The sequence below is a fragment of the Myiozetetes cayanensis genome, unplaced genomic scaffold (genome assembly GCF_022539395.1).
Source record: "Myiozetetes cayanensis isolate MyiCay16 unplaced genomic scaffold, myiCay2020 scf258, whole genome shotgun sequence".
NCBI classification, from domain to species: domain Eukaryota; kingdom Metazoa; phylum Chordata; class Aves; order Passeriformes; family Tyrannidae; genus Myiozetetes; species Myiozetetes cayanensis.
In genome coordinates, this window is record NW_026087475.1 from 42,929 (window position 1) to 61,487 (window position 18,559).

General features: G+C 64.7%; 2 protein-coding genes across 2 annotated transcripts; both read left to right on the forward strand.

Moving 5' to 3' along the window:
* The first annotated feature begins 10 nt into the window (after positions 1 to 10).
* PELP1 (proline, glutamate and leucine rich protein 1) lies at positions 11 to 14,527 on the forward strand. Its single transcript, XM_050320859.1, has 20 exons — positions 11 to 165; positions 803 to 861; positions 1,437 to 1,542; positions 2,331 to 2,480; positions 3,901 to 3,972; positions 4,065 to 4,124; positions 4,975 to 5,125; positions 5,477 to 5,600; positions 5,855 to 5,942; positions 6,634 to 6,722; positions 7,157 to 7,282; positions 8,843 to 8,993; positions 9,645 to 9,771; positions 10,094 to 10,104; positions 10,209 to 10,386; positions 11,280 to 11,335; positions 12,093 to 12,317; positions 12,651 to 12,716; positions 13,369 to 14,005; positions 14,469 to 14,527. Exons 1-20 carry the CDS (start codon positions 28 to 30, stop codon positions 14,525 to 14,527), a joined length of 2,673 nt encoding a protein of 890 aa, XP_050176816.1. The 5' UTR covers positions 11 to 27.
* An 811-nt stretch (positions 14,528 to 15,338) lies between these two features.
* SNAPC2 (small nuclear RNA activating complex polypeptide 2) lies at positions 15,339 to 17,999 on the forward strand. Its single transcript, XM_050320861.1, is given in 6 exon segments — positions 15,339 to 15,564; positions 16,157 to 16,264; positions 16,528 to 16,596; positions 16,804 to 16,844; positions 16,846 to 17,042; positions 17,256 to 17,999. Coding segments are annotated over 6 exon segments (855 nt in total). The 5' UTR covers positions 15,339 to 15,354; the 3' UTR covers positions 17,486 to 17,999.
* Positions 18,000 to 18,559: the final 560 nt, after the last annotated feature.

Genomic DNA, 18,559 nt, shown 5'->3' on the forward strand with positions numbered 1-18,559 from the left:
GGTGCCGTGACGTCACGGGCGGGCGCGATGGCGGCCGTGGCGGCCCCGCGGGCCCCTCCGGCCCCGCCGCTGCTCGAGGCGCTCTCGGCGCTGTCGGCGCTGCCCCCGCAGCGAGGGGCGATCCCGGGGCTCGTCAGGGGCCTCCGCGACAGCGGCGGGACTCAGGTGAGGGGGATGGGGGGGGGAGGGACCCCCGGCGTGGGACCCCCCCCCCACCTGGGGAGGGACCCCCCGTGTGAGGGAACCCCTCAGAATGGGCCCCACCCCCCGGGCCTCGCGGATCGGGACCCCCCACCGAGGAACGGGACCCCCACCCCTCAGCTTGAACCCCCAGGGATTGGGACCCCCGGACCCCAGGACCCCTGACCCCCGGACCCCCAGGACACCCCAGGACCCCCAGGACCCCTCAGGACCCCATCTCTCCTCACCCAAGATTGGGACCCTCCTCCTCCACAAGGAACAAGATCCTCTCCCCCCCTCCCCGTGGAGTGGGACCCCTGCTGAACCCCCAGGACCCCAAATGACTCCCCCATCACCCCCCAGACCCTCAGTGACATCCCAGGACCCCTGAGTGACTCCCCAATGACCCCCAAACCCTCAGTGCCCCTCCCAGGACCCCCAATGACCCCCTGGCAGCCCCCTGACCCCAATCCCCCAGCTTCCCTCAGTGACACCCCAGGAACCCCAGAGTGATCCCCAATGACCCCCAAACCCTCAGTGACCCCCCCAATGACCCCCAAACCCTCAGTGACCCCTCCCAAGACCCCCCAGGACCCCCCCTGACCCCCCCTTTTCCCCCCAGGCCGCCCTGGGGGGTCTCCTGGGCGTCACCAACGCCCGCCTGAGCTCCATGAAGACCCGGTGAGTGACGGCCCCGGCGGCCAATCGGGGCAGGGTTGTGCATTTTGGGGGCGGGGCTTGTTGGGAAAGCAGCCAATCAGGAAAAGGGGGAGTGGCTTTTTTGCACAGTCTTTGCTCTGATTGGTTGTTACATTAGGAGTAGGTGGAGCTTGCTGAGTAGCCAATCAGAAGAGTTTACTCATGAATGGTTTATTTTGGTGGGTGGGGCTCACAAGGCAAGCAGCCAATCAGATTCTGCCATTGGTTATTTTGTCGTGAGTGGGCGGGGCCTCTCAACCCGCCAGCCACAACCTGCTCCTCATTGGCTGCTTGGTTTTTTTGTGGAGGGGCGGGGCTTGTGGACCAACCAATCAGGTGCTGCCTCTCTGCTACGCCCCTACTCTCACTCCCCATTGGATACCTGACTTTGTGTGGGCGGGGCCAATGCTGACCAATCAGCATTTAGGTGGGGCATTCCATGTCCTTATAAGGAGATGTGGGCGGGGCCAGTTGAGCCGGGTGGCCAATCAGGCACAGTGGGAGGGGCTGGGGATGTTAATGAGGGGGCGTGTCCCGCTGTGATTGACACCCCGCAGGTTCGAGGGGCTGTGCCTGCTGTCCCTGCTCGTCAGCGAGAGCCCCAGCGACGCCTTCCAGCAGCACTGCCTGGGCTGGCTCCGCCTCCTGCAGCACCTGCTCCAGGTCAGGGCACCTGGGGGGCACCCACGCACACCTGGGGGGCACCCACGCACACCTGGATACACCTGGGGGGCACCAACACACACCTGGGCACAGCTGGAACACACCTGGATACACCTGGGGGGCACCCACGCACACCTGGGCACGGCTGGAACACACCTGGGGCACCCACACACACCTGGGGGCACCCACACACACCTGGGGGGCACCCACGCACACCTGGGCACGGCTGGAACACACCTGGGTACACCCACATACACCTGGGTACAGCTGGAACACACCTGGATACACCTGGAACACAGCTGGGGGGCACCTGGGGGGCACCCACGCACACCTGGATACACCTGGGGGGCACCCACACACACCTGGGGGCACCTGGGGGGCACCCACGCACACCTGGGCATAGCTGGGACACACCTGGATACACCTGGGACACACCTGGGTACACCTGGGGGGCACCCATGCACACCTGGGGGCACCCACGCACACCTGGGGGGCACCTACACACACCTGGGTACACCTGGGGGGCACCCACACACACCTGGGCACAGCTGGAACTCACCTGGGGGCACCCACACACACCTGGGCACAGCTGGGACACACCTGGATACACCTGGGACGCACCTTGGGGCACCCACACACACCTGGGGGGCACCTGAGATTCTTTTTGTGGGTGTTTGGTGGGGTTTTTGGGGGCGGGTTGGGGTCGTTTTGGGGGTTTGGGTCTCAGTGGGGGTCTCCATGAATGGGGGGTCTCTATGGATTGCTGATGGATTTTATCCCCCCCCCAGTCTCAGGACCCTCCCCCCACGATGTCCCTGGGGGTCTCGGTGCTCCACGAGCTCCTGCTCTTCTCGGCGCAGCTGCCCGAGCTGGCCCGGGACATCGGCACCAACCACATCCCCGGGCTGCTCACCTCCCTGCTGGCTCTCAGGCCTGAGGTGGGGCTTTGGGGGCTTTGGGGGCTTTGGGGGCTTTGGGGGCTCCAGGTGGGCTCAGGGGCTCTGGGGCACCAACCACATCCCGGGCTGCTCACCTCCCTGCTGGCTCTCAGACCCGAGGTGGGGGCTTTGGGGGCTTTGGGGGGCTCCAGGGGCTTGGGGGCTCCAGGGGGCTTTGGGGGCTCCAGGGGGTTTGGGGGCTCAGGGGGCTCCAGGGGGCTTTGGGGGCTCCAGGGGCTTTGGGGGCTCCAGGGGGTTTGGGGCACCAACCACATCCCCGGGCTGCTCACCTCCCTCCTGGCTCTCAGGCCCGAGGTGGGGGCTTTGGGGGCACAGGGGGCTTTGGGGGCTCCAGGGGGTTTGGGGGCTCCAGGGGCTCAGGGGGCTTTGGGGGCTCCAGGGGGTTTGGGGGCACCAACCACATCCCGGGCTGCTCACCTCCCTGCTGGCTCTCAGGCCAGAGGTGGGGGCACAGGGGGCTTTGGGGGCTCCAGGGGAATTTGGGAGGCTTCAGGGGGCTTTGGGGGCACCAACCACATCCCGGGCTGCTCACCTCTGCTGGCGCTCAGACCTGAGGTGGGGGGCACAGGGGGTTTGGGGGCTCCAGGGGGCTTTGGGGGCTCCAGGGGGCTTTGGGGGCTCCAGGGGCTTTGGGGGCTCTGGGGCACCAACCACATCCCCGGGCTGCTCACCTCCCTGCTGGCTCTCAGGCCAGAGGTGGGGGGTTTTGGGGGCTTTGGGGGCACAGGGGGCTTTGGGGGCTCCAGGGGGCTTTGGGGGCTCCAGGGGGCTCAGGGGTTTGGGGCACCAACCACATCCCCGGGCTGCTCACCTCCCTGCTGGCTCTCAGGCCCGAGGTGGGGGCTCCAGGGGGCTTTGGGGGCACAGGGGGCTTTGGGGGCTCCAGGGGGCTTTGGGGGCTCCAGGGGGTTTGGGGGCTCCAGGGGTTTGGGGGTGGGTTTGGGGAGGTTCTGGGGGTTTGGGGGATTTGGGGAGTTTGAAAGGGTTTGAGAGGGGTTAAAATGGGGATAAAGGGATAAAAAAGGTGAGTAAGGGAGTTTAAAAGGGGAAGTAAAAGGGCTTAAAAAGGGGCATAAAGGGGTTTAAAAGGAGGTAAAGGGGTTTAAAGGGAGGAGTAAAGGGGTTTAAAAGGGGGGGTAAAGGGGTTTAAAAGGGGGTGAAGGGTCTGGGGGGGTTAAAAAGAATTTTAGGGGGTCCCAGAGGGTCAAAGGGGGTCGGTTTTGGGGGCTCTGGGAGGGTTTTGGGGGGGTTAAAAGGGAGCTGAGGGGGGTTAAAAGGAGGGTAAAGGGAGCTGAAAGAGGATTCAAAAGGGTCTGGGGGCATCTTGGAAGGGTTTGAGGGGTTTGGGGGTATCTGGGGGAGTCCAAGGCCCCCCCAGACCCCCCAAAAATCCCCCCAGTGCGAGGTGTCCACCCTGGAGGGCATCAGGTCGTGCATGACCTTCTACCCCGGCGCCTGCGGCTCCATGAGGGTGAGACCCCCCCCCAAAACACCCTCCCCCACCCCCGGGGGGCATGTTGGGGGTCTGACCGCCCCTTTGTGCCCCCCTTTGTGCCCCCCCAGGGCAAACTGGCCGCTCATTTCCTGTCCCGCATCGACGCCGAGTCCCCCCGGCTGCAGCAGGTGGGGCTGGGGGACACCCCAAATTTGGGGGGTCCTGGGAGCCTCTGGGGGGGTCCCCAAAAATCTGGGGGGGTCCCCAAAAATCTGGGGGGGTCCTGGAAGGGTTTGGGCAGCTCTGGGGTGGTTTTTGGGCTTCCTGGCTCGGTTTTGGGGGCGGTCCCAGATCCATTTCTGGGGGGTGCCGGGTCGGGTTTTGGGGTTCCTGGGTGGGTTCTGGGGGGTTTTTTGGGGTCCCAGACCCATTTTTGGGGTCCTAAACCCATTTTTGGGGTCCCACACCCATTTTTGGGTGTCCTGCCCCCGTTTCCCAGCTGGCCTGTGAGTGCTATGCCCTGCTGCCGTCACTGGGTCAGGTTTGGGGTGTCCTGGACCCATTTTTGGTGTTCCTGGGTGGGTTCTGGGGGGGTTTTTTGGGGTCCCAAACCCATTTTTGGGATCCCAGACCCATTTTTGGGGGTCCCAAACCCATTTTTGGGGGTCCTGCCCCCGTTCCCCAGCTGGCCTGTGAGTGCTACGCCCTGCTACCATTGCTGGGTAGGTTTTGGGGGGGTTCCAGACCCATTTTTGGTGTTCCTGGGTGGGTTCTGGGGGGTTTTTTGGGGTCCCAAACCCATTTTTTGGGGTCCCACACTCATTTTTGGGTGTCCTGCCCCCGTTCCCCAGCTGGCCTGCGAGTGCTACGCCCTGCTGCCATCGCTGGGTCGGGTTTGGGGTGTCCTGGACCCATTTTTGGGGTTCCTGGGTGGGTTCTGGGGGGTTTTTCAGGGGTCCTGGACCCATTTTTGGGGGTCCCAAACCCATTTTTGGGGGTCCCAAACCCATTTTTGGGTGTCCTGCCCCCGTTCCCCAGCTGGCCTGTGAGTGCTATGCCCTGCTGCCGTCGCTGGGCCCGGGGTTCTCGCAGGGGCTGCGGCACACGGAGTGCTGGCAGCAGGAGCTGCAGGGGCTGCTGGCCACGCTGCACGCCCTGCTCGGAACCCTCTTCGAGGGCAGCGAGACAGGTGGGGCTGGGGGGCTGGGAGCTCAGGGGGTTTAAAGGGGTTTGGGGGTCCTGGGGGCTTTAAAGGGGATTTGAGGGGGATCTGAGAGGAATAAAGGGGTCTTTTGGGGGGCTTTGAGCGGTCTCAGGGGATTTAGGGTGTCTGGGGGGATTTGAGGTCTCAGGGGAGATCTGGGGGTTCTGGGGGGCATTTGGGCTCTCTGGGGGAGGTCTGTGGGGTTCATGTTGGGGTCTCTGGGGGGATTTGGGCTCTCTGAGGGGGCATTCAGGGGGTTCATTTTGGGCTGTCTGGGGGGATTTGGGGTCTCTGGGGCATGTCCAGGGTGTTAATTTTGGGCTCTGTCTCCCCCAGATCCCCTCCCGTACGAGGGTCCGGGGGTGGAGCTGCTGCTGCCCCCAGGACAGGGGACCCTGGGGGTCCTGACCCTCCACACCCGATTTTCGGGGCTCTGCCGCGTCCTCAGGAGCCTCCTCAGGTACCCCCTGACCCCTCCGGACCCCAAAACCCACCTGGGAACCCCCCCAAAACCCTCCTGGGACCCCCAAAACCTTCCTGGGACCCCCAAAACCCACCTGTGACCCCCCAAAACCTTCCTGGGACCCCCAAAACCCACCTGGGAACCCCCCCAAAATTTCCTGGGATGCCTCAAACCACCCCCAGTCCCTCCCAGTGCCCCCTGCCCCTCCCCAGTGCCCCCAGTGCCCCCTGACCCCCCTGTGCCCCTCCCAGCAAGGATTTCGTGGCCCCCGTGACGGTTCCAGTTCAGGACATTTTGGATCTCGTTTGTCGAGCCCTCAACGTCACCGCCAAGAACATCGTGAGTGAGGGGTTGTCACCCCAAAAACAGCCCTGAAACACCCCAAAAACACCCCAAAAACACCCCCAAAACGTCACCGCCAAGAACATCGTGAGTGAGGGGCTCTGCCCCCCAAAAACAGCCCTGAAACACCCCAAAAACACCCCAAAAACACCCCAAAAACACCCCCAAAACACCCCCAAAACGTCACCGCCAAGAACATCGTGAGTGAGGGGCTCTGCCCCCCAAAAACAGCCCTGAAACACCCCAAAAACACCCCCAAAAACACCCCCCAAAACACCCCAAAAACACCCCCAAAACACCCCCAAAACGTCACCACCAAGAACATCGTGAGTGAGGGGCTGTGCCTCCAAAAACACCCCAAAACCAGCCCTAAAACACCCCAAAAACACCCCAAAACCACACCTGGGACCCCAAAACCACCCCCAACCCTCTCCTGAGTCCCTTGGGACCCCCAAAACCCCCTCAAACCCCCCAAACCACCCCGGGACCTCCCAAGACCCCCCAAAACCACTCCTGGGACCCCCAAAATCCCCTCTGGGGCCCCTAAACCCCCCCCCCAGTCCCTCCCAGTCCCAAACTGGTCTCTGTTCCCCCAGAACTGGTTTGGGGAGGGGTCCCTGCGGTTGCTGCTCCTGCCCCCAGTCCCTCCCAGTCCCTCCCAGTCCCAAACTGGTCTGTGTGCCCCCAGAACTGGTTTGGGGAGGGGTCCCTGCGGTTGCTGCTCCTGCCCTCGGTTCACCTGGACGTGCTGGACCTGCTGGGGGGGCTCATCCTGGCGTGAGCACTGGGGGACTGGGAGGGACTGGGAGCACTGGGAGGGGCATTAGGAGACACTGGGAGGCACTGAGAGGGACTGGGAGGAACTGGGAGGGACTGGGAGGCACTGGGAGGGGATTTGGGGGCACTGGGAGAGACTGGGATGGGTTTGGGAGGGGATCTGGTAGAACTGGGAGGAACATTAGAGGAGACTGGGAAGGGATTGGGGCAAACTGGGATGGACTGGAACAAACTGGGAGGAAGATTGGGGGGCACTGGGAGGCACTGGGAGGGGACTGGGGAGGCTCTGGGATTCCTTGAGATTTGGGGCTGTTTTGGTTGATCCGGGTGGGTTTTTGGGGGTTTTTTGGGGGGTTTTTTGGGGGGGTTTTGGGGTTTTTTGGGTATCCCCGGATTTTGGGGGCGCCCCCCTGACCCCCCCCGTGCCCCCCCAGGTGTGGGGCCCGCCTGGTCCGTTGGGGGTCCGTGCTGGGCCGGCTCTTCCCGCAGGTTCTGAGCGCCTGGAGCTGCCGGGGGGACCCCCAGAACGGGGGGGGGCCCGGCCAGGAGAGACCCTTCGGGTACGGGGGCTGAGACCCCCAAAGTGGGGACGGGGGCTGAGACCCCCAAAATGGGGATGGGGGGAGAGACCCCCAAAATGGGGATGGGGGCTGAGACCCCCAAAATGGGGATGAGGGTGAGACCCCAAATATGGGGATGGGGGCTGAGACCCCCAAAATGGGGATGGGGGGAGAGACCCCAAAATGGGGATGGGGCTGAGGAGCCCCCAAAATGGGAAGGGGGTTAGAGGAGCCCTAGAGGGATTGGGGGAGTCCCTGGCGATGGGGCTGGAGACCCCTAAGGATAGGAGATTGGGAGGGTCTGGAGACCCCCAAAATGGAAGGGATGAGACCCCCAAAATGGGGATGGGGGAGCAGACCCCAAATGGGGATGGGAGACCCCAAAATGGGGAGGGGCACTGAGACCCCAAAATGGGGATGGGGAGAGACCCCCAAATTTGGGGATGGAGGGCTGAGACCCCAAAATTGGGGATGGGGGGATGAGACCCCTTTGGGGCAATGGGGGCTGAGACTCCCAAAATTGGGGATGGGGGCTGAGACCCCAAAATGGGATGGGGAGAGACCCTCCTCGGGACGGAGGGCTAGAGACCCCAAAATGGGGATGGGGGCTGAGACCCCAAAATGGGGATGGGGAGAGACCCTTCGGAGTGCGGGGCTGAGACCCCAAAATGGGGATGGGGGAGAGACCCCAAAATGGGGATGGGGAGAACCCAAATATGGGGAGGGGGCAGAGACCCCAAAATGGGGACGGGGCTGAGACCCCAAAATGGGGATGGGGAGGAGACCCCAAAATGGGGATGGGGGCTGAGACCCCAAAATGGGGATGGGGGAGAACCCAAATATGGGGATGGGGGCTGAGACCCCCAAAATGGGGATGGGGGCTGAGACCCCCAAAATGGGGATGGGAGCTGAGACCCCCAAAATGGGGACGGGGGCTGAGACCCCCAAAATGGGGATGGGGGCTGAGACCCCCAAAATGGGGACGGGGCTGAGACCCCAAAATGGGGGCAGGGGCGTTGGGGAGGATTTGGGGAGTCCTGGGAGGGTTTTGGGGGTCCTGGGGGGAATTTGGGGATCCCTGAGAGGATTTGGGAGGGTTTGGAGGCTCCCTGGAAGGGGTTGGGGAGGACTTGGGTGAGTTTGGGGTCTGTGGGGGGGTTGGGGTGGTTTTGGGGTGTTTGGGGTGGTTTTGGGGTGTTTGGGGTGGTTTAGGGGGTTTGGGGGTTTTGGGGTGGTTTGGAGGGTTTTGGGGGTTTTGGGGTCCCTGAGCTGATTTTGGGGTCCCCCAGGGCGGTGAGGGCCCGTTTGTACCGGGTGCTGGAGCTGTGGGTTCAGGGGGTTTGGGGGTCTGTGGGGGGTTTTGGGGGTTGGGTTTTGGGGGTTTTGGGGTCCCTGAGCCCATTTTGGGGTCCCCCAGGGCGGTGAGGGCCCGTGTGTACCGGGTGCTGGAGCTGTGGGTTCAGGGGGGGTTTGGGGGTCTGTGAGGGGTTTTGGGTGGTTTGCGGTTTTGGGGTGGTTTTGGGGTTTTGGGGTCCCTGAGCCCATTTTGGGGTCCCCCAGGGCGGTGAGGGCCCGTGTGTACCGGGTGCTGGAGCTGTGGGTTCAGGTGGCCGGGGCAGCCTCGGGGGTCCTGCAGGGCCCCGGGACCCCCGGGGAGCTGCTCTTGGCCCACCTGCTCGGGGACATCGCCCCCCCAACCGAGGCCACCAAGGTGAGACCCCCAAAATATCCCCCTGGACCCCCAAAAAATCCCCCTGGACCCCCAAAATATACCCCTGGACCCTTAAAATATCCCCTGGACCCCAGAAATATCCCCTGATCACAAAATATCCCCCTGGATCACAAAATATCCCCTGACCCCCAGAAATATCCCCTGACCCCCAAAACATCCCCCTGGGCCCCTAGAAATATCCCCTGATCACAAAATATCCCCTGATCACAAAATATCCCCTGGACCCCCAAAAATCCCCTGGACCCCCAGAAATATCCCCCTGGACCCCCAAAATATTTTCCTGGATCACAAAATATTCCTGGATCCCAACACCCCCCGCCCCCGCAAAAACCATCCTGGACCCCCAACCCCACCTCAACCCCCTGTGCTGAGGCCACCAAAACCCCCCAGACTCCAAAATATCTCCCTGGATCCCAAACCCCCACCCTAAAACCATCCTGGACCCCCAACCCCCCAGCCTCCTGCCAAGGTCACCAAGGTTGGACCCCAAAATATCCTCCAGGATCCCCAACCCCCTAAACCCCCAGACCCCCTCCTTGGACCCCCAACCCCACTCCTGGACCCCCAACCCCCTCCCTGGACCCCTCAACCCCACCTCTGGACCCCCCTGACCCCTCCCTTTGTCGGCAGCTCCGGGGGGACCCCAAACCCAGCGCCCCCAAACGCCCCAAACTGGGGGAGGGGCCGGACGGGCCCCCCCTGCACAGGAAGGGGGAACCTGCGGCCAACAGCGACACCTGCAAGGCAGCCCTGGCAGGTACTGACCCCAAACCACCCCAAATCACTCCAAATCACCCCAAATCACCTCAAAATCCACCCCAAAATCCACCCTGGGACCCTCAGAAACCCCCAACACACCCCTGGGAAACCCCAAATCCACCCCGGGACCCCCAACAGCGACACCTGCAAGGCAGCCCTGGCAGGTACTGACCCCAAACCACCCCAAATCACCCCAAATCACCTCAAAATCCACCCCAAAATCCACCCTGGGACCCCCAGAAACCCCCAACACACCCCTGGGACCCTCAAACCCCCCCTGGGACCCCCCAACAGCGACCCCTGCAAGGCAGCCCTGGCAGGTACCGACCCAAAACCACCCCAAAATCCACCCTGGGAAACCCCAAATCCACCCCGGGACCCCCCAACAGCGACACCTGCAAGGCAGCCCTGGCAGGTACCGACCCAAAACCACCCCAAATCACCCCAAAACCCACCCTGGGAACCCCAAAATCCACCCTGGGAAACCCCAAATCCACCCTGGGAACCCCAAAATCCACCCTGGGACCTCCAGAAACCCCCAACACACCCCTGGGAAACCCCAAATGCACCCCGGGACCCCCCAGCAGCGACACCTGCAAGGCAGCCCTGGCAGGTACCCACCCCAAATCACCCCAAAACCCACCCTGGGAACCCCAAATCACCCCAAAATCCACCCTGGGAAACCCCAAATCCACCCCGGGACCCCCCAACAGCGACACCTGCAAGGCAGCCCTGGCAGGTACCGACCCCAAACCACCCCAAATCACCCCAAAATCCACCCCAAAATCCATCCTGGGACCCCCAGAAACCCCCAACACACCCCTGGGACCCTCAAACCCCCCCTGGGACCCCCCAACAGCGACACCTGCAAGGCAGCCCTGGCAGGTACTGACCCCAAACCACCCCAAAATCCACCCTGGGAACCCCAAAATCCATCCTGGGAACCCCAGAACCCCCCAACACACCCCTGGGACCCTCAAACCCCCCCTAGGACCCCCCAACAGTGACTCCTGCAAGGCAGCCCTGGCAGGTACCGACCCCAAACTACCCCAAATCACCCCAAAATCCACCCTGGGAACCCCAAAATCCACCCTGGGACCCCCAGAAACCCCCAACACACCCCTGGGACCCTCAAACCCCCCCTGGGATCCCCAAAACCCACCCTGAGACCCCCAAAATTCCCCTCCCGGACCCCAAAGTCCACCCCTGGGCTCCCCCAAAACTGACCCTGGGGGGATCAGGAAGGGGGGGACCCCCAAAATTGACCCTGGGGGGATCAGGGGAAGGGGGGGACCCCCAAAATTGACCCTGGGGGTGTCAGGGGTGGGGTGGGACCCCCAAAATTGACCCTGGGGTGTCAGGGTGGGGTGGGACCCCAAAATTGCCCCTGGGGGTCAGGGAAGGGTGGGACCCCAAAACTGCTCCTGGGGGTCAGGAAAGGGTGGGACCCCCAAAATTGACCCTGGGGGTCAGGGAGGGGACCCCCAAATTAGCTGTCTCCCCCAGCCCTGCGCAGGATCATCCTCACGGGGGGGCCGCTCATCAAGGAGGAGACGCATCGGGTGAGGATTGGGGGCTGGGGCAAATTTGGGGGCTGGGGTGGTAATTTTGGGGGTTTGGGGGTAAATTTGGGGCTTCCACGGGGGGCAAATTGATTGGGGGCAAACTTGAGGGGTTGGAGGGTGAATTTTGGGGGTCCTGGGAAGGGGGCAAGGTTATTTTGGGGGGTCTGATTTCTGTTGGGGGTTCAGGGTTGCTTGGGGGCAGGATGATTTGGGGACTCAGGATGATTTGGGGGTTCAGGTTATTTGGGGGTCAGGATGATTTGGGGTCAGGATGATTTGGGGGTCTCTAACCCCTTTTGCCCCCCAGCGGCTGCAGGAGCTGGTGGTCCCTGGGGGTTCAGGTTATTTGGGGGCTCAGATGATTTGGGGGTCAGGTTATTTGGGGGCTCAGGATGATTGGGGGGTCAGTTGGGTCAGGTGATTTGGGGGCCAGGATGATTTGGGGGTCAGGATGATTTGGGGGTGGTCTCCAACTCCCCTTTGCCCCCAGCGGCTGCAGGAGCTGGTGGTCACCCTGGGGGATCAGGGTTATTTGGGGGAGGTTCAGGGTTATTTGGGGGGGGTCAGGGTTATTTGGGGGGCTCAGGATGATTTGGGGGTCAGGGTTATTTGGGGGTCAGGATGATTTTGGGGTGGTCTCTAACCCCCTCTCCCCCCAGCGGCTGCAGGAGCTGGTGGTCCCCTGGGGGATCAGGGTTATTTGGGGGGGTCAGGATGATTTTGGGGTGGTCTCTAACCCCCCCTTTTCCCCCAGCGGCTGCAGGAGCTGGTGGTCCCCCTGGCCCTTCGGCTGCCTCAGAGCGAAGCCCCCGGGCCTCTCCCCGGGGCCCCCGCGCCCCCGGGCTCCCCTACGCCCACCCCCAGTGCCGGGGGCTGTACCAGCTGCTGCTCGCCCTCGTGCTGGGACCCCCCGGGGCTGCCTCCCCTGCACTGCGCCCTGAGAGCCTTCATCCAGGGACAGAGGGACCCTGATGTACAGGTGAGACCCCAAAATAACCCAAAATTAACCCAAAATACCCCAAAAACCATCCTGGGACCCCCATAAACCCTCCTGAGACCCCCTGGGACTGCCCCCCTGCACTGCGCCCTGAGAGCCTTCATCCAGGGACAGAGGGACCCTGACGTGCAGGTGAGACCCCAAAAACACCCCAAATTAACCCAAATTAACCCAAAACCCCCTGGGACCCCCACCCCAGGGCTGCCCCCTGCACTGCGCCCTGAGAGCCTTCATCCAGGGACAGAGGGACCCTGACGTGCAGGTGAGACCCCAAAATAACCCAAATTAACCCAAAAACCCCTGGGATCCCCCCGGGCTGCTCCCCCCCTGCACTGCGCCCTGAGAGCCTTCATCCAGGGACAGAGGGACCCTGACGTGCAGGTGAGACCCCAAAAACATCCCAAATTAACCCCAAATAACCCAAAATAACCCAAAACCCCCTGAGACCCCCCGGGGCTGCCCCCCCTGCACTGCGCCCTGAGAGCCTTCATCCAGGGACAGAGGGACCCTGACGTGCAGGTGAGACCCCAAAAACACCCCAAATTAACCCAAATTAACCCAAAACCCCCTGGGACCCCCTGGGGCTGCCCCCCCTGCACTGCGCCCTGAGAGCCTTCATCCAGGGACAGAGGGACCCTGATGTGCAGGTGAGACCCCAAAACACCCCAAATTAACCCAAAATCCACTCCAGGACCCCCTAACCCCCCCAGGACCTGTCACAGGGACCCCCCAGCCCCCTAACCCCGCTTTTGCCCCCCAGGACCTGTCACAGGGACCCCTCCCCAGCCCCCTAACCCCATTTTTGCCCCCAGGACCTGTCACAGGGACCCTCCCCAGCCCCCCCAGGACCTGTCACAGGGACCCCCAGCCCCCTAATCCCCCCAGGACCTGTCACAGGACCCTTCCCAGCCCCCTAACTCCATTTTTGCCCCCCAGGACCTGTCACAGGGACCCCAACCCCTCCTAACGCCCCCCCAGGACCTGTCACAGGGACCCCCAGCCCCCTAACCCCATTTTTGCCCCCTCCCCGCAGGTCTCCTCCATCTGCAGCGAGGCCCTGGTGGTCTGCAACGCCCTGGCCCGGCCCTGGGTGCCCCCTGCACCCCCCGACCCCCGGGCGCCCCCGACCCCCCGCGCCCCTTTCCGCCCTCCCCCGGCCCCCCAAAGCCCCCCGCGCCCCCCTGCTGCTGCCCTCCCTGGGCCCCCTCCCCGGCCAACCCCCTGGGGGCTTCGGGACGCGGAGGCCGCCCGCCCCCGGGCGGGCTCGGGGAGGAGGCGGGGGCGCGGGGTCCTGCCCCGCCGCCCCGTGTTCGTGCACTACGAGCGGGAGGAGCCGTCGGACGTGGAGATCTCCCTGGAGAGCGACTCGGACGACTCCGTGGTCATCGTGCCCAAAAACCCGCGGGGCCCGAGCCCCCGCGCCCCCAGCCCCCAGCCCACCCCCAGCAGCAGCCCCCGCCCTGCCCCCTGCCGCCCTCTCCCCGCCCCCCCGCCGCCCCCACGCCCCCCGCAGCCCCCCTGTGCTCCGCCCTCCCCACGGAGACCCCGAGGAGCCCGGGCCGCCTCCGGCCCCTCGCGCCCTCCCCCCCAGATGATGGGGGCCCAGATGGGACCCCCCCCGAGGGACGGGGGGGAGGGGCCCGACCCCGCCGTCATCAACATCAACTCCAGCGAGGAGGAGGAGGAGGAGGAGGAGGACGAGGAGGAGTTCGGGGACGAGGAGGAGGAGGAGGAGGAGGAGGAAGAAGAGGAGTTCTTCGAGGAGGAGGAGGAGGAAGAGTTTGAGGAGGAGGAGGAGGAAGAGCTGGAGGGGGAGGAGGAGGAGGAAGAGTTCGAGGAGGAGGAGGAGGAAGAGTTCGAGGAAGGGATCTCCGAGGAGGAGGAAGAAGAGGAGGAGGAGGAGGATGAGGAAGGGAGGGCGGGGGTCGAGGAAGGCCCGGGGTCCCGAGCCCCCGGCGCTGGGAGGGGCGGACACGGGGGTGCTGCTGATGGAGGTGGAGGAAGGACCCCGCCCCTCCCCCCGCCGCTCCCCGCCCCCTCCCCGAGGAGGAGGAGGAGGAGGAGGAAGGAGCCAAACCCCCTGAGCCCCCTGAGGTTCCCACCCCCTGGGACCCCCGGAGCCGCCCCCCCGAGCCCCCCCGGTCCTGGAGACCCCCGAGCCCCCGCGACGGGGCTGCCCCTCCCCGCCCTAGAGGCCGCCCTCCCCACCCGAGCCCCCTGCCCCTCCCCCGCAAAGCCCCGAGACCCCCGGGGGCTGCAGCCCTCCCCACCCCTGCCCCCTGGCTCCAGGAGGAGCCCCCGGGACCCCGGCCAAGGACGAGGTGAGGGGCGCTGGGGGTTTGGGGGGCTGGGGCACTTTGGGGGATTTTGGGTGGATTTGGGGGCTTTGGGGGCTTTGGGGGAGTGTCAATTTTGGGGGGTGGATTTGGGGTCTCTGAGCGAGGGGGCTCAGTTTGGGACCCTCCCCAGGAGCCGGACGAGACGACATCGATGTTGGCCGATTTCATCGACTGCCCCCGACGACGAGAAGACCCCGAGACCCCCTGTGACCCCTCCCCAGGACCCCCAAATACCCCAAAACTCCCTTTTTGGATTTTTTTTTTTTTTTACCTCAATAAACGGAATTTCCCCTCATTAAAGGTTTCAAAATCCCCCCTAAACGACCCCCTTGGACCCCCAAATCCCTCCCCAGGACCCCCAAACTCTCCCTCTAAACTGCCCCAAATCCCCCCTTGGACCCCCAAATCCCCCCCAGGACCCCCAACTCTCAGTCCCCAGAATGCCTCCAATCCCTCCCAATCAAACCCCTTTCAGCCCAAATCGCCCTCGGATCCCCCAAACTGCCCCAAATCCCCCAAACTGCCCCCCAAAAACCCCAAATTCCCCCTGGGGCCCCCCTTGGTCCTCCACTCCGCCAGGGGGCGCCGTGGAGTTTGTGGCTCTCACTTTCCCGCGCCCAGAGGGCGCCGCCATGTTGGCTCGCTGAGGGAGGAGCCGCCGCCATGTTGGAGCCCCGGCCATGAAGCCGCCGGGGCGGCCCCGCCTCGTCCCGTCGCGGTTCGCGGAGGCCCCGCAGGGCCCCGGGCGGGGCCCCGGGAGGCCGTGGGGGCAGCGGGAGAAGCGGGCGCTGCTGGCGGCGCTGCGGGCGCGGGAGGCGCCGCTCGGGCCCCTCGAGGCGCTGCCGCTGAGGGCGCTCCGGGAGCGGCTGCCCCGCAGGAGCGAGGCCGAGGTGGGCGCGGCGGGAAGGGGGAGAGACCCCCCAAAAACTGCCCCCTTAGGGACCCCCAGACATCACTCAGGGAACCCCCAACCCGACCCTTTGGGGACCCCCAAACTGCCCCGGGAACCCCCCCTCAGGGACCCCTCCCAAAATCAGCCCCTTCGGGGATCGAGGAGCCCCCAGAATCCTCCCCCACGGACCCCCAGAACTGTCCCTTCAGGGACCCCCGAGACCCCTCAAATCCCCCCTCAGGGACCCCACAGATTGTCCCCTGAAGAACCCTCCAAATCCTCCCCTTACGGACCCCCATAACCCTCCTTAGGGACCCCCCAAAATGCCCCAAACTCCCCCTTCAGGGACCCTCCCCAAAGCCTCCCACATTTTTGGGGGTCCCTGAGGGGGCTTTTGGGGGGGGGATCCCCGATTTTGGGGGGCACTTTTAGGGAGGGGGGAGGTTCCTGGGGGGGGTGTTAGGGGGATCCCCAGTTTTCAGAGGCAATTTTTCGGAGGCTGCCCAGGATTTGGGGGTGGTCCCACCTCCCTGGGGGTCTCCACCCCCCAGCCCCCTCCCTGACCCCCAAATTCCTCCACCCCCTCCCAGATCCGGGCGTTCCTGGTGCGGCTCCGGGGCCGGGCGGCTCGGGAGGCCCTGACGGCCAAATTTGGGACCTGCCTGAGGCTCCAGCGCCGGCTCCGCGCCCCCATCCAGGTCTGGGGGTCTCTGGAGGGTTTTGGGCGGGCTTTGGGGGTCCCTGGGAGGGATTTGGGGGATCCTTTGGGGTTGGGGGGGTCTCAGGGGTCTTTTGGGGCTGATTTGGGGGGGTCTCAGATGGATTTTGGGGTCCCCTGGGCTGATTTGGGGGGGTCTCAGATGGATTTTGGGGTCCCCTGGGCTGATTTGGGGGGGTCTCAGATGGATTTGGGGGGTCCCAGGGGGATTTGGGGGCTGATTTTTGGGGTCTCTCCCCCCAGGTGTGGCAGGAGCTGGCACAGACCCTCGGGGGGGGTCTCGAGGGAGCCACTGGAGCCGCCTTCTCTCAGGTCAGGGGTGCTGGGGGGCCCAGGGTGGTCCTGACCCCATTCTGGGGCTCTTGGGGCCATTTTGGGGATCTTGGAGCTGTTTCTGGGGGTTTGGGGGCCATTCTGGGGGGTCCTGCCCCCATTGTGGGGGTCTCCCCCTCCCTGCGCCCCTATTTTGGGGGGTGGGGTCACCCCAAACCCCCCCCATGACCCCCCGATGCCCCCCAGGTCCTGACGGTGGCAGCCACGGAGCCCCTGACCCTGCAGCACTCCCCGCCCCTCCCCTGCCTCTGGGGACCCCCTCGGACTCCCCCCGCAATTTGGGGACCCCCGGACCTCCCCCGGCTTTGGGGCCCCCCGAGCTCCGGGACCCCCAAATCCGGAGCCTTTCAGCGTCGATTTCCGGAGGGTCTACGAGTTCCTGGCCCGGCTGGCGGGGGCGGAGGGACCCCCCCTGAGCCCCCCAGGTGAGCCCCGAATTGGGGGCAAAAACTGGGGGGGCCAAATTTGGGAGGGGAGTGGGGGGTTACTTTGAGGGTCCTGGCCCCATTCTGGGGGGTCTTGGGGCCGTTCTGGGGGGATTTGGGGCTGTTTTATGGGGGTTTGGGGCCGTTTTGGGGTTCCCTCCCTGTTTTGGGGTCCTGACCCCGTGTCCGGGGGTCTCCCCCCGTCCCCCCCAGAGGCCGCCGTGCTCGTGTCCTTACTGGGAGCCCTCCCGGCCGAACTGGGAGCACTGGAGCAGCTCCGGGGCCTCCAGAGCCACTTCCGGGGGGTCTTCGGGGCCCTGACGACCCCCCAAAACCCGGGGGGGACCCCCCAGGACCCCCCAAAAGCCCCGTGGGCGGGGGTGGGGCTGTGCCCCCTCAACCTCTTCCTGGTGCCCCTGGGGGCCCTGGGGCGGGCAGGGTGAGGGGGGACCCCAAAATCGGGGGGGGACCCCAAAATCTGGGGGGTACCCCAAATGGTGAGGGGGGACCCCAAATGTTGAGAGGGGACCCCAAATGGTGAGGGGGGAACCCAAATACTGAGGGGGGATCCCAAATACTGAGGGGGGACCCCAAATGTTGGATGGACCCCAAAATCTGATGGGGATCCTAAACCTGGTGGGGGGGCCCAAATTCCAGAGGGGACCCCAAATGCCAGGGGGGGACCCCAAAATCTGGAGGGACCCGAAGGGGTGGACCCCAAATTCCTTGGGGTGGGTTCCTGAATCCCGGGGGGGACCCCAATATTCAGGGGGGATCCCAAATTGGGGCGGGTCCCAGTTCACGGGAGGGGACCCCAGATTTGGGTGGGCTCCCCAAATTCCTGGGGGAGACCCCAGATACTTGAGGTGGGGGGCTCAGGAGGGGCCGAAATCTGGGGGGACCCCTCCCCTCGCCCCCCGCGTTTTGGACAGGGAGGAAATAAACGCTTTGAATTGCCCAAAATTGGGGTGTTTTGGGGTCGTTTGGGCAGTGGGATAAAGGTGGGGCGGGAGTCGGAACTGGGATGGACTGGGAAAGTTCTGTGAGGCTTTGGGATGGTCTGGGAAAGGTCTGTGAGGCTTTTGGAAGGGACTGGAGTAAACTGGGAAGGGACTGGGATGGACTGGGAGGCACCATCTGGGCCCCCGCCCCCCCCCGCCCCCCGGAATGGTCCGCTCCGCTCCCAGCGCTGGCCCCGCCCCTTTGGCCGCGGGTCACGTGGCCTGCTCTGTTTACCCCGCGGCCCCGCCCGGCACGTGACGCGCCCCCTCCCCGCGCGCTGGTGACGTCACTCACGTGACGGGCCGCAGCACCACCGGATCCTTCCGCGCCTCCGCCCCGGGGGCTCCCCGGGACCCTCCCGGGAACGGGACCCCCCCCCGAGACCTCCGGGACATCCCGGGGACCCCTCTGGAACCCCCCCCGGGGATCGGGACATCCCGGGGACCCCCTGAAACCCCCCCGGGGATCGGGACACCAAAATCCCACCGCTGGCATGAACTGGGCTGTGTTAGGAG